This window comes from Perca flavescens, chromosome 4 (assembly GCF_004354835.1).
Source record: "Perca flavescens isolate YP-PL-M2 chromosome 4, PFLA_1.0, whole genome shotgun sequence".
In the NCBI taxonomy this organism is placed as follows: Eukaryota; Metazoa; Chordata; class Actinopteri; order Perciformes; family Percidae; genus Perca; species Perca flavescens.
The window spans coordinates 34,940,845-34,955,887 of record NC_041334.1 but is presented as its reverse complement, the minus strand read 5'-3'; the positions used below and the strand labels follow the sequence as shown (position 1 = coordinate 34,955,887).

Genomic DNA, 15,043 nt, shown 5'->3' with positions numbered 1-15,043 from the left:
ATTATCAGTGGTGGAAATAAGTAAATTTACTTAAGTACTGTACTCATGTACTACTGCACAACTGTGAGGTACACTTGAGAATTTCAATTTTCTGCTACTTCTACTTCACTACATATCAGAGGGAACTTGTACTTATTACTACATGTGTCTGACAGCTGGAGATGCTAGTTACTTTTATCTTACTTTTTAAGATTTTACAAACAAAACATCAATTTAAAAAAATATGAATACTGTGCTACGTATTAAACTATCCAACCGTTTATAGTCAGAATGTGCTCCATCTCCACCAGCTGTAACATTAAAATGCTGCTGCACATACATGTTAAAGCATCAGTAATAACATTCCAATACTATAATATAGAAAATATAACTCTGAAAGAGACCATCCACCAAACAAGTGCTTTTACTTTAATACATTTTGCTGTTAATACTTTTGTACTTATACTTAAGTGAAATCTTGAATGAATTTGACTTGTAACACTATTTTTCACAGAGCGATATTGCTACTTTTATGACATGAGATAAGAGATGAGTACATCTTTCCGCCATTATGCCATTACTAATAAGTAAACACCAAGGTTACAGTCAAGCAAGACACAGAATCTGTTTTATCACCAGCCATGTATTTATTTATATCTAATAATTCTGGAATTGTGCAGCAGCCCTAAATCTGCTCTGTTACAACCTTAAATTGGCCTTGTACAATAACCCTTAGTTAAGGCATGATTTAGTGGAGGCAGATGTGACAACGTTGCAAAGCAGGATCCCATGAAGTACAGTGAACCTTTATGATTAGACACAAGCAGATACAAATCAATACTTTTCTTAATTAACATACAAATTATGGTAAATTAGAGAACATTCTAATGGTAACTGGAAGATCAAGTGACTGAAATGTTGATTCCTTTACACTGACAATACATGTTAACACAGAAAAATGACAGCAGTAAACAGGTTACATACACATGAACGCATTTCTCTAAGGAGTGCCTTTTGCATTAAGAAAGTGCATAGATTTAAAATTACGATGGTTCTTATGGTTATTCATCATGTAAAGATAAAACACAACAGGAATGGTGTCAACCCATATTTTGACAGTATACCTTTTATCAAGTGATCACATTCTACTGCAGGTCCTTAGAAAATTACAGTTTTTTAATTGAAATGTTATTCTTGATTTTGAAGAAATGAGCAGAAAGGATTTATAAAACAAAGACAGCATCTTTCATATTGTGAGAGGCATGTATAGGTCTGTTAAAGTTAAAACAACAGCATACCAACACCCCAGTTCATGTTGTTATTGGGTCTTCGATGATGCCGATGCCGCTTCCATCTGTTGTTATTCAAATTGAACTAATAAAAATCTAGCCAGATAAAATACATCTTTAACTTACCTTCATTGCACAATCTACTTCATTACACATCTGTGAATTAGATCAGGGGAACCCGGAAGCAAAAAAAAAAAAGCATAGCTCTGACAATCATTTGTGAACACTGAACTGACTACTACTGCATCATCCGCAGCTGTTGTTAGCACCAGGCCGTCAATGTTTAGGGTGATGCTTTTTGTTTCAGGAGGCCAGCCGGCAGCGAGGGCTCAGTATGTGAGAGGACTCAGAATAAAGAGGCGATCCTCCTCCTTCCTGATCCACTTCAGCAGTTTGTTGACAGCAGAGACGGCCAAGGCCTTGGTCCCCAGCGGACTGAAGCAGAGGTAGAGCTCGAAGCCACTTGTCACCTGCAGCAAAGTAGAGCAAGACGAGGCGTGGGACTAGGCCGGCTGCATGAGCATTTACAGGATTTTACGATTGCTCTGGCTTAGCTTGATATGTAAAACTCTTTATGCAAAGAGCCAAACTGACTTGCTAAAGTCTTACCTTTAAAAACTAAATGCTGTCCTTACATACAAAGTGCAAAAAAATCTAACTCACATGCTCCGTCCTCTGAATACAGCCACCTCATATCTTCGGTATAGCATTACGACATAATAGCTCATCACCACTCATCAAAACACACAGACTTCCACCTACAATAGTCTTACATATTATCTACTGTTAGGTGCTGGTTTTATTGTTGTAATTGCTTTTAATATGCTTGTTTTATGTGTTTTTAATGTGCTAAATGTGCTGGTTTTACTGTAAAGCATCTTTGAGTACCATGTAAAGCGCTATATAAATAAAATGTATTATTATTATTATTATTATTATTGCTCACAACTTCACCACTCCTGTCATACCTTTCAAACGTATGGCAGTGGTGGAGAGAAAAAAAAAAAGGAGGAAAATGCAATGCAAGAGGGAAAATGTTGTGATGTATTAAGTGACTGTTATAGTAGTGCTAATTGTACTTTATTGTCATACAGCCTTACCGTATTCCTGTGGCTTACTGTATGTTAGACTATAAACAAATGATTGAAATGTCTAATGTTGAGGGAAACACACTGAGGGAAAAACTGTTGAAAACTGAGCCGGAGGTGTTGCAAAATAGGGTAAAAGACAGTACGAGCATCTCAGCACAGGAATTTCCCCAGTGTGGGATTAATAAAGTCTATCTTATCTTATCTCACAATGCCAGGCTTACCCATGCCAGCAGGTTTTCAGTTTCACTACAGCGGTAGAAGGAGCGGAGAGGTCTGGATGGATGATGCAAGCTGCTGTGGAGGTCCTGGTACAGTCCCATCAACCTTTCCTGCTCTTTATCAGACTGGTACACTTCAGGGAACTCTGGACTGCAGGAAAAGAAAGAAGAGTATCTTGTCAGAGGGATGCCAAGAATTAAAAGAAAAGAAATTGCGTGATTTGTGAAGCCGGCATGTTTGTTACGTAATTCGATAACTACGAAACAGTTTCAGCAGATGTCCTGCCCACCTGGTGTACAGCCCTGAGCTCTTTGATTTGTACAGGAAGTGCCTGAGTTCCGGGATGCCGACCTGCGCCACAGAATAGCTGGGACATTTAAGAGCTTCTTTCAGGGCCTGGTAGGCACTGCGCTTGCTCAGCCTCTCCAGGAACCGCCGCTTGCAGTCGGACATGTTAAAAAAGTCCTCTCGATCGGTTGAGACCAGGATGAGGCAGAGCTCAGACGCAGGCTCCAGATAGGAAATGTGAGCGTGGAAAAATCCTGCGGTGTTGAACTTTGGCAGACAGATCGGCGTCCAGCCTTCGCCCTCTCGAAAGGACGAGGAGGAGCCAACGAGGTTGAAGACCAGGTGCAAGTCTATGTGGTGCAGGAACTGGTCCTTTTTCCTCACCAGAGTAACCAGGCGGTCCCCCGCCAGCAGGATGGAGAACACCAGGTTCTTGGATTTGGCGGCCTGCAGGCCCGATGAGACCATGTCCCTGGCGGAGCTGGCCAGAGGCAGGCACGTGACGGCGCTGAGCAGCAGGCCGGGGTCTCGGTCCAGCCGGTGCAGCAGGTTGTCGGTGAGGTACTCGGAGCCGGCCAGCAGGCGGCGCAGGTCGTAGTTCTGCTTGTGCTGGAAGATGTGGTTGAGCTGGGTGAGGGTAAGCAGGCTGACGATCTGGTAGTAGATGTACTGCAGCTCTCGCAGCAGCTCCTTGTCTGACTGACAGGTTCGAGACACGCCCACCAGGACCAGAGGACTCTTGCTGAGGAAAACCACTTTACAGCCATCTGACACACAAAATGTTTACAGAGTTGACATGGATTCAACATAGTTCATAAAATGCACCTTTTTTTTGTTTTTTTTAACTCAACTCAATATCAACCATATCCTACATCTAAAGAGTATTCTGACCTGCATGGATGGAACGAATGATGTTCTTCTCGGCCTCAACGAAGGATACGAGGGCCATCATAACCCCCGTGGTGCTGGACAGAGCCTCCTCCGTGCCGTAGCGGGTGTAGATTGGCTTTCCAGCCTCGCTCAGCACAAACACGTGTTTTCTGTGGCTCCTCCATGCCTCGCCGGTCACGTCTTCCTCCTTAGTCCTACTCTCTGATGTAATGTCGTTGTTGTGTTGCTCCTCTATGGTTTTCTCTCCCACCAGCACCTTGAGCCCCTCTGCACACTCGCCCGACTTGTCCAGTTCGGCCTCCCTCCGAACCTCATCCTCAGCCTCAGCGGTAAGATCCTCGAAAGACTGTGCATGAACAAACATAGCACTCTTCTGACCGGCACCTGTGTTAACGTAGGGGTAAATGACTGTCAAATATTTGTCAGTATAAGGTATGGATGGGTAAGGAATAAATAAATAAGCCTATAAAACAATAAAGCCCTGTTGGAGGCCGTTTCATCTGTTGGCCTAGCCCCATTAAGGACCGTCTAATCCACTGAGTGGGAGACCAGTGGATGGCTGGTTCCCATAGAAAAGTCACAGATGGGGCTGTGCGCTGCACTTTATTGGAAGCGAGGCAGTTAACCAGACATACATTTGCCAAACCAAACACTTAGTTCTCAGCCTTAAAGTCCTTTCTCTTGTAAAAGTAAAACAATATTGTTTGGAAAACCTTCCAACAGAGTATAAATCTTCCCTTTTTCTGGCTTGTCCAAGTCAGTGTAGCGTATTCTTTACATAGTTTGAAAACTTCTGACACAAAAGTATGATTCGTACTTGATCAGACGTGTTTTCAAACACTACATTTCAGGTTTACAGGAGAAAAGACTTCAAGGATAAAGACTTGCTAGTTGGTTTGGCAAATGTACTTCTGGTTAGCTTCCCCGCCTCTGCACATCTGCTCACCTAAGATTCTCTATGGCAACCATACAATACATTATGCCTTGTCAATTTGCAAGATAGGATTTTATCATTTTACTAAAAAAATATATATATATATATAAAAAAAAAAAAAAAATATATATATATATATATTTTATTTTATTGAACACTGACTGATATTAGCCACAGTCCAGGATAAAAAAAGCATCAATAACAGATGATTTATTTGGTCTAATGTACATATTATTAGTGACAAAAACAAGAATAGTCCTAGTTTAGGCTATTGCTATTCAGACCAGTCACAGCAAGAGAAATGACTATAAACTCTGGTCACAGCTTATCTAATTTAGAGAAAAAGAAAGTAGGAGAAGAATAGGACCAGTCTGATTATGAGCCAGCATGATAACACTACAAAAATGTCCTGTTTATATCAAGGCTCAGTAGAGCAAATCCAGGAAAAAATACATCATTTCTCCTGTCAGACTTCGATTTGTTCAAGCTGGTTGTGATATACTCGCTGGTGCCAACGTGCTTTCAACATAACACTTTTTTTACAGACTTCAGTCAGGAGAGGTCTGTATTTTTACAGTTCTTGGAAAAGTATATGGTCATGTTTCCTTCTTATGCTGTTGGTAAGGCAAGGTATTCCTAATGCGTTAAAGTCTTTTGTCACATAAACTTCGAGAGGTTATTAATATTATTACAGAGTAGGGTCTCAGAGTCCAAAACTAATGATGCATTCAGGAGCTGCATGTCAAATTCCATTCTTTGAGAAGCAGATCACATTCCCCTCAAAGAGCCAACAAAGTGGCATGCAGATTACAAAAGACATTATTTTAATCATGTGTTCAACACTTTTTTGCACAAACAGGATGTGCATACTCATGCTCACTCATACACACACACACACAATTTTAAATGGAGAACTTTACCCTGAACCCAAGTGTTACAATTATGTATCCATTAAAAATCCATATTATTGCAGGCATAGTCTGCTGCTAATTTTGGACAGATGCCAAAGAGGGAATAACAAAAGGTTTAATTATGTATCAACGACACTGCATAAGAGTTATTACTTAGAATTCAAGACAGTAGAACTCTACTTATCCATGGTTTGACGCATGACCAGCCCAACTGAAAGAGGTTTCTTTGTATAAGGGACACTGGTGTACTGTAAATGTTATACTTGTGTACTGTAAACATTGTTGATGTTTTGGAATATAATTCCATGGGGGTTGGGCCAGGAGATGGAATAATTAAATTCATTAATTCACTTATTCAATGTAAATATGTTCAGAAAGACCAACAGTTTTTGAATTAAGCATGATGGGACAAATGGTAGTACAGATCCCATTGACTGTGGCCAATTTCGGGCCATTTACTTGTTGCTACAACTAAAGGCATTGTGTACAGTGCCTGCAAGTGGGAGCCAACACACAACACTATTTCAATATATTTGAGCTATTCCAATCCACTCATGGTTAGGATAATCAAGATGTATGTGAGACTTAAATTACACTGAAGGTCTGTGTGACTGCCTACTGACAATCTGCAAAGAAAAAGTGCTGAATATGGAGCAGACTTACCTGGTTCAGTTCCCTCCACCAGACCGGGTGTGGGGCTGTCCGCCCTCTCGGAGCGAAGGTGGTCCACAGGAGCCAGAGTACCATCCTCCCATGACACAGTCCCCTTGTGGGCTTCTCCATCCATCGCTGCTACTTAGGGCAGGGATGCACACCTGACTGACAGACAGACAGACGGACAGACGGACAGACAGCTAGAGATCTATGGGACCAAAGGTCAACAACTTACTCCACAGCGCTGTGGACATAGGTCTGGCAATGCGAGACAAACAACTTTGTGAATTAGACTATGATTAAAGATCAAGCTGGTTATGAAATGCAAATATAGCCTATTATTATTATTATTATTATTATTATTATTATTATTATTATTATTATTTTTATTATTATTATTATTATTAACCTATTGCTTGAATTACCCCGGAAGCGATGAATAAAGTATATGTCTGTCTGACTATCTATCCATTTTAGACCACCAGTGCGCGAGTCGTTAAAATGCGTCGGTCCATAATGACCACCAGTGCGCGAGTCATTACATGTTATGGTCTGACTTCAGCCCCTTTTTACTTTCTGAGAAACGTCAGTTTCACTCTTGTTGCTAACGTTAACGTCACAAGCAACCGCTGGCGTAATGCTAAACTGGAAAACAGAATAAGATATTACTTTCTTGTAACATTTCTTCTTGGTGTTCACACTCATGCAGTCTCAGAGAGATGTCTGATACTTTGTACAGTTACTTTGAGAGCTAACTTAGCCGAGATCATCAACAGCATCTACGGCTAGCCGGGTCTGGTTTCACCGCCTTTCTTCGAGCTCTCATGACTCGTTACATTATTTCCAAATGATTACCTTTCATTTCTCGAGCTGTCTGCATTTGATTGGTGGGCTCCACAACTCCCTTGTCGCTGCAACTAGCTAGCTAGCTAGCTAACTAACAAGCAGGGACTAGACCAGACTGAAGTAACGTTACCTTCTTCTAATGCTAGTCAACATGCCCTGCTAGGTTGCGGAAGTAGGAATTGTGGGATATGAAGTTATCTTCGAGAGAATTGCTCAAGAGCAGTAAACAGGACGATTTGATTCAATTAAAACAAAAGTTGATTTTGAATTTTGTGAATCACTCAGGTAGCTCCATTAAGCATATTGCATTAAGCAATCTGTGCATAGACAGTGCTGTGATGTAGCTTATTTCCTTATTGTATCTTTATGATGCATTCATAGTCCCTAGGACACCAAACAACTGCTTGCTAGTTCTCGAATCGAGATTATGGAAAACCAGGAACATCAGTTCTAATTGGTCTGAAAATGCTCTAAGAATTACGAAAAATAGTTCCTTGGTTGAAAAAACTGAAATGTAACGTCCCCTCACAGTACATGTGTGAGATAAAGAGATTTAACGTTAAACAACAAAAAATGTATAGCAAATGAGTGGTGATTAATTCGTTAGGCCCTAATATATTTTAGCTTCTCTGATCATTAGTTTAAAAAAGAAGCTCTGTTTTTACTTGTGAGTAACTTAATTGTATTAAAATACTTTGTAAGGTATTTTTTTAATACAAGCAAAGTGTTGTAGAAAAACTAAATTGACGTTTAAGAAGAAATGTGTCCAAGTATACGAACAGCACCTGAATGCAGCGTACGGGGCCGGACTTGGCGTTTGAACGTACAGCGGGGAAACGGAACAGTCAATTGTGTTTTTGTTAGCGAAGTTCTGTCTGATAGAGCCAGTTTAACTGCACTAAAATGTCTTATTCCACACAGTACTAGGGATGCTTGATTTCATTACGAAGGACTGCGCAATAACTTAACATCCTTGTTTTGTAAGTATGGCAACTGTTTAATACGGCAGCCAACGTTAACAAAAGCTAGCTAACGTTAGCGTCGCAACATTTTGACGAGTGCAGGGCCAGTAACGTGTCAGCTATCAGCTAACATTAATGTTAACTTTAGATAGCTGACGTTACTGTTAGATAGCTAATATTAACACGTTACATCTTGAGCCACACGCATACACGAACACGGTTATGCTTAGGGAGAGCAGATCACTGTTTGTACGTCAAGTAACAATGTTTGCTATCCTATTCATAACAGGGAGATCCGTGTGACAGCAAGATGCCTATCCGAGCATACTGCACAATTTGCTCCGATTTCTTCGATCACTCCAGAGATGTTGCTGCCATCCACTGCGGACACACGTTCCACTATGACTGGTAACCTGAAATAGAAATGTAAATCTTCAGCACTCACATTTCTGACACGTTATAAATGACTAATTGTTCCCTTTCCTCTCTCTTATCAGCCTTCTCCAGTGGTTTCAGACAGCCCCGACAAAAACCTGTCCACAATGTCGAAAACAGGTACTTAAAGGGCAACTATTATATATAGCATTTCAAGGATAATACTTGCATTTTGTGTTTGTAATCGAACATGTTTACATGCTTTATTAAAAAAACTTTGTTTTTCCGCATATACTGCCCATGCATCTGTATTCACCCTCTATATGAGACCCTCTGTAGGAGCGCCTGTCTCTTTAATCCCTCCTCCCGAAAAGCCAGGTCTGCTCTGATTGGCCAGCATGCTTCTTGGAAACTCCAGTGCCTCCCGTTTCACTAGCTAGCTAGTTGAAGCTGGAGCTACTGCAACAGAGTATATAGCAGGACTTTGTACCGTGAAAAATCCCCAATAAAAGCTTCTAAACCAAATATTATACAACCGGACATGTCCCAGCAGTAAAGTGACTGAAATTTGGGGAGAAATACCAGCACTGGCCAAGATTACAGCTATGTCACGTTAGCATGTAGGGCCTAGATACTTAATAGTTCGCAGTATGCTAACGTTACATTGTAGTGGAACGAAGCAGCACTTTCTACCGTCAGAAACCGCAGATAAAGGCTTCTGAACCAAACACTACCCAATCAGACATGTTTCAGCAGGAATTCGACCCGGAATTTAACAACATTGGTAGCCCAGATAACATTGTTTATTGTTGTTAGCCATGTAGCTACTAAAGTTAGCAGTGGACACTAATAGAATATAGCAGACATTTCTACAGTCAAAATATCAAAGAAATAAAGGCTTTTAAACCAAATACTAGCTACATCAAAAGAAAATGTTTCAGAAGTAATGTGACCCAGAATTGGGGAGGATTTAACGACACTGGCAGCCAAGATGACATATTTTACTGCCGTTAGCATGTAGCTACATGCAACAGTGTTAACACCGCAGTGTCTTTAAAAAGATAATACTCCAGTAACTGCCTACTTGGAGCAGATGACCAATCATAGCAGGCCGGATTAGAGTTGCGTAACACTTATTGTAAAACTGTTGAAACCGGAGTGTTCAGAATAATCGGAAAACGTTTTAGCTCACAGGGATTTGTCTAAAATACGTTTACCTCATTATTTGAATTTGGCCACGTTTAACATGAAAATCCAACATTATAACATTGTAGATATGACAGAAAACACGGAGAAGCATAATATGATACTTCCAAATGTCAACTTAAATACTGGTGTGCTCCGTGTGTAGGTCAGCACCAGACACATTATCAGCAAGCTGTTCTTTGACATTGGTGGAGAGGAGGAGAGCACAGCAGACCCTGAGTGCTTGCAGGTACCAAACTTATATGAGAAACAAGATATCAGTGTTGACAAATGCTACATATAGTCATTCTTGTCATTACATCATCTGGATTTGATTTATTTTTATATTTGTGTTTTTCCCCTTCCTTAGAATGATCTTGATCGAATGAAGGCACTTTTAAGCTCTAAAGGTAAGAAACCTAACATTGTTGTGATGCTTCCTTGGTAATAGTCGACTGCACTAGTTCACCGTCCATCTGATCAATATGTAGAGCGAGACTGGCGGGATAAACAGAAGCTGGTGGACAGTTTGAAGGACACTGTGGACAAGCAGAGGAGAGACCTGGACAGTGTACGGAAAGAGATTATGGAAAAGGAGATGCTCTGTTCTGCCCTCAGAGTAAGCTGACTGACTCCATCATTTAAGCCCATTTTTGTGTACGGACTCATCGATTATTGTTTCTGCAAAGCCCTTCTGTTTATTTGTATAATTGTTTATGACAGAAACAGATGACATACCTGGAGACGCAACAGAATGAAACTCAAGCTGCCAAGGAGGAAGCCCGGAGACTCAGGACCAAAATGAAAACCTTTGAAAGGTATCTGCAGACAGAAGTACTGTCATATTTTGTCATTTGAATATACAAGCAAGGAAATAATTCATTGTTCATTTCCCTCAGCTAGAACAGTCAGAAACGTTTAAACAAAGGAACCATTTAAGGTTACTTCACAACAATGATAATATGCCAGTCAGAATTATTGACTTAGTCTAGTATGATCATATTATATCCACAAGCTGTGTTTGTGTTTTCCTTTTTTATTGAAAAAGAAAGTCATGCTGTGCACTAACACTGCTGGTGTGGCCCCAGCCTGGACATGTTGTTGCAGGGCCAGAGAGCAGAGGTGGAGTCCATGATCACAGATATGGGTGTCAGCCAGGCGGCAGTGGAGCAACTCTCAATCTACTGCATCTCGCTCAAAAAGTAAGGAGCCCAAGAGCTGCTGATCAGTGTTAGTCATTTTCACACTACTTCGTTTAGAGCTTCAGTCCTAATGAATGCAACTTCCCCCTCGTCACTCACTGTGCATGTATCGCCTCCCTTACTTTCTTAGAGAGTATGATAATCTTAAAGGAAGCCTGAAGTCTTCGAATGACATGTGTGAGAAGCTGAAGAGAGAAGTGCTCACCTCAAACAACAAGGTAACTTTCAAGTTCAAGTTACTTTATTTATACCCGGAGGTAGATTTTGTTTGCAGTAGAGTCACACATCATCACATTATCCCACATCCTCACATTATCACACATCATCAGAAAAGTTCTTATCGGTCCAGAATAAGATAATACATAAACCTACATAAAAGACGAGTAAACACTGCAAAATATAGCTATAACTTGTTCCTCAATGTAATGGCTACAGTAACAAAACTGTTTTTGTGTCTTTTTGTTTTATGTCTTTATAACTTTATGTCAATAAGTCACCACACCCCAAGGAATTGATTCTTGAATGTGGAATCTCTAAATCAAAGGTTTTGTTTACGTCATTTTAGTTACTCAAAGCCACAATGGAGGTGAATCAGACCAAAGAGGACATGAAGTCCCTGCAGAACGATCTGGCCAACGCTGACAAAGAGATCTCTGTAAGGCAAATCCACCAAATATGCCATTACTTTCAATATCGGAGAAAGCCATGGTTGTGATTCCTGCATGTATGTCTGTCCACAGAGTCTGAAGAAGAAAGTGGAGTTCCTTCAGAGGACTCTGAGCACCCCAACACGGACAAATGAAGCCCTCAGTCGGCTCGTCTTTGAAAGGTGTGTCACTCAGCCACTGGACTGAAATCTACCCTTGCTTCGATTTGACATAAACCATGTGTGATTTACCGATGAGGTTTCTCTGCCCATCTTTCAGCCCGGCCCCAATGGAGCTGAAGCAGCCTCGTCTCCACCAGCCTGCAGATAGCAAGGACATTGACCTCAACATGACTTACGACGTCCCTACGCCAGAGGATGTGGCCAAGAAGCCAATGCAGTTCCAATCCAAGAAGATGCGGCTTGATCCGGCAGCGTAGGTTTAATGTAGCTCATTGTGGGAGTGTGGGTGCTAGTTTGTTCTGAGTTTGGTTGTGGTAGCTGCTGCTGTCTGAGCTACTTGTTGAATTAAAGTGATGGTTCGAAGTAATTTCACCCTAGGGTCGTTGGCACCACGACCTCGAGCCAAACAACCCTCCAGAAGCTTTTTTCACCTGGGTCTAACGTTGGACGAGTTAGTGTGATCAGCTGAATAGCTTAGTGCAGGCGCTAATGGATCCAACTGTATATCTCGTTAATGACCCCACTAATAATGCCCGAAATGATACCAAACTTCTACACTAGTACAAATAGGTTATGTACTCAAAAAAAGATGGATTGGAAAGTTTGTAAGTACACCAGGAGTTTATTTAAATAACACTTGCCTGCTGGCTTCTGCTGCTGCTGCTGCTACCGACAGTAAGACGAGTGCTTAGGGACGTCTACAAATTACTACACTGAAAAGAGATACAACAAAAATATTTATTAATTTAATGATTAAATAAGGTAGTGTCTCCAAACTTACCTCAATTATAACTTGTATCCTGCTACTACAGCACTTACTTTTAAAAAATAAGTTAAATTTAATAAATATTTTTGTTGTATCTCTTTTCGGTGTTGTAATTTGTAGACGGCCCTAAGCACTTGTCTTACTGACGGTAGCAGCAGCAACAGCAGCGAGCAGAAGCCAACAGGCAAGTGTTATTTAAATAAACTTCTGGTGTACTTACAAACTTTCCAATCCATTGTTCTATGAGTGCATAACCTATTTGTACTAGTGTAGAAGTTTGGTATCATTTCGGGCATTATCAGTGGGGTCATTTACGAGATACACAGTTGGATCCATTAGCGCCTGCACTAAGCTATTCAGCTGATCACACTAACTCGTCCAATGTTCGACCCAGGTGAAAAAAGCTTCTGGAGGGTTGTTTGGCTTGAGGTCGAGGTGCAAAGGACCCTAGGGTGAAATTACTCTGAACCATCACTTTAAGTAAAAGTGCATTAATAGTGTAAAATGTTTTTATTTTTCAGGTTGTCCAAACACAGCGAGAAAAGTTCTCTAAGCAAGGTACCTTTTTCGAAATGTCACTCAATAAGGTCAATTTATTAAATTAGTTGCACATGTCTCAAAATATGTTTTCTTACCTCAGGCTCGAGATGAGGATGGATCCATGGATCCTTTTTTGAGGAACTCCCTGCTCTTCAGAAAAAAGACTTTCGGTAGCATGTTGGACCCTCAGAGGAAGCCCGGAGTTGTACGTACAACCCAACCATCTCCTGCACTTCAGGTTGAATGTGTTAATGTGTCATTTGTCCTTTTTTAAGGGGTTGATAAAAGAAAATGTTTCTTGTTTCAGGTGAGAAGTGGTTACGATGGTTTAGGAGGACGTACTAAATTCATCCAACCTGTATCCTTTTTTCCCTATGTGGAATGTATATGTGTCTTTTCTGATTTGACTTACTTGATGATGGTGGAGCGGTTTACCTGTTTGGTGTTCAAACTATTCATCTGGGTCTACTGGATTGTTAGCCCAAATAAATTGCTTATTTATGATGCAGTGCGATATTCAACAAAATTTAAAGCTGCACTCAATTTATATTTATAAGATTATATATATAAGAGTTTTTTATATTATACATACTGTACACAACCTGCCCGGCACAAAAAAGCAGACTAGCTAGTGAACACAGTGGTGCATTTAGCTGCTAAAGAGCCAGATGTTTTTCTCAGGAGTTGGAGATCAAACCAGAGTTTAAATATTGGACTTAAAGTACATTTGTCAGATAGTCTCAAACAAGACCAATGTTATTGCTAACACATTTCCCATAACAACTTTAGAAAGTAAGAATATGTCAATGTTGTGTTCTAACCACTGATTTGGACAGTATTCGTTTTAGACATTTTTAGTTGTCAGAGAATAATTGTGGAAAAAGTCATTTAAAAAAACAAAAAGTCAGCAAATATTCATATCAGAACCGTTGGGGTAAACTCAGGTGCAGCTTGACTCTGGATACGTGAAGAAAGTTTGGAGACTTTGATGACTTGCACAGAAGCATTTAATGAATCTTATTAGCGCCGTAAACACAAATGCTTACCTGAATCATGAACTCAAACACCTCAACACTGACTGAAAACAATGGCAGCCTGACCATACTGTGCGTGCACGCGCGCGTGATCTAATTCCAGGGACCTTGGGAGATACACAGGCCAAATCCTTTTTGCTATCATACAGCTGCTCAGACTCCCTCAACTTTGAAGACCCAGAGTTAAACTACAGCCTGTTCCGCAAAGGTTGTGAAAAAGTGTTTCCGAGCTGAACATTTAGGCTTTAACCTGTGACCTAGGGTACCACTGGTTTCAATTTAGCAAAATTCTACCACAAGAATATGATTAGGACCGGAAAAAAAAAAAGCAGTCGGTATGTAAACTGCATCATTCCTTAACCAAGCACTCAACCCCAGTCTCCTTTATCAGAGATTCGCCCGCTGATGAAAGCTAAAAGGAAAAAGGTAACCAGGCCTCAACACAAGATTGCAACTTGCCTGACTCTGGACGGCTTCCTCGAGTAAACGCGGAGCTCTTCTTCCCTGGATGCGGAGTGTAAGGTCAGAACGCTGTAGCTGTGTGAGGTAGCATGTTTGTGCTGCTCTGGCACACAGAACCAGCCTGGCAGCGGTTCTGCCGCTCAGCACCAAACGGGACTCTCGGAATTAACTCAACCTAGAAGCAGTAACTGACCTCCCACTTAACGACGGATGCTGAGTTTTGGTGACCTCAGCAAACCTGCTGTACATATTTTTTCTTTTTTGTTGACTCGGACTCGTGTCTTGACCAGCCTTTGCGTTGGAGCCTATTGTTGTTGTCATGTGCGTGTCTGTATGCGTGAGACAAACCGACTTATTTGTGGACCATTCAAATGTCAGTGCTCTGTATTATGTCATTGATAATCACTGATGCATCTGTTCGCTAGACCCGAAAAATAATCAGTTATTTTTCACACTTATTTAAAAGCTGTCTTGTGAAACACCTTCATGTGGATATATACTTAAGGTATATTTTTTTTTTTAGCTTCACTGGTCCTGCTAAATGTAAACCAACTCAAATAATAAACAATATTTTTTTATTAAGGTT

General features: G+C 40.8%; 2 protein-coding genes across 4 annotated transcripts; one reads left to right on the top strand and one right to left on the bottom strand.

The window, feature by feature from the left end:
• Positions 1–604: 604 nt before the first annotated feature.
• mon1a (MON1 secretory trafficking family member A) lies at positions 605–8,591 on the bottom strand. 3 transcript variants are annotated; one of them, XM_028576185.1, is made up of 6 exons: positions 8,510–8,591; positions 6,266–6,421; positions 3,758–4,141; positions 2,868–3,633; positions 2,581–2,728; positions 605–1,738 (listed from the first exon to the last, which is right to left on the bottom strand). In XM_028576185.1, exons 2-6 carry the CDS (start codon positions 6,387–6,389, stop codon positions 1,598–1,600), a joined length of 1,563 nt encoding a protein of 520 aa, XP_028431986.1. In that variant the 5' UTR covers positions 6,390–6,421; positions 8,510–8,591; the 3' UTR covers positions 605–1,597. The 3 variants fall into 3 exon arrangements, with proteins under 3 accessions (XP_028431986.1, XP_028431984.1, XP_028431985.1); XM_028576183.1 differs by lacking the exon at positions 8,510–8,591 and adding an exon at positions 7,112–7,466; XM_028576184.1 differs by lacking the exon at positions 8,510–8,591 and adding an exon at positions 7,233–7,466.
• Positions 7,894–15,043, top strand: traip (TRAF-interacting protein). Its single transcript, XM_028576186.1, has 16 exons — positions 7,894–8,082; positions 8,354–8,472; positions 8,562–8,619; positions 9,791–9,874; positions 9,995–10,034; positions 10,116–10,243; positions 10,348–10,442; positions 10,713–10,826; positions 10,957–11,044; positions 11,392–11,481; positions 11,567–11,655; positions 11,753–11,908; positions 12,943–12,979; positions 13,062–13,166; positions 13,269–13,319; positions 14,374–15,043. Exons 2-16 carry the CDS (start codon positions 8,375–8,377, stop codon positions 14,479–14,481), a joined length of 1,341 nt encoding a protein of 446 aa, XP_028431987.1. The 5' UTR covers positions 7,894–8,082; positions 8,354–8,374; the 3' UTR covers positions 14,482–15,043.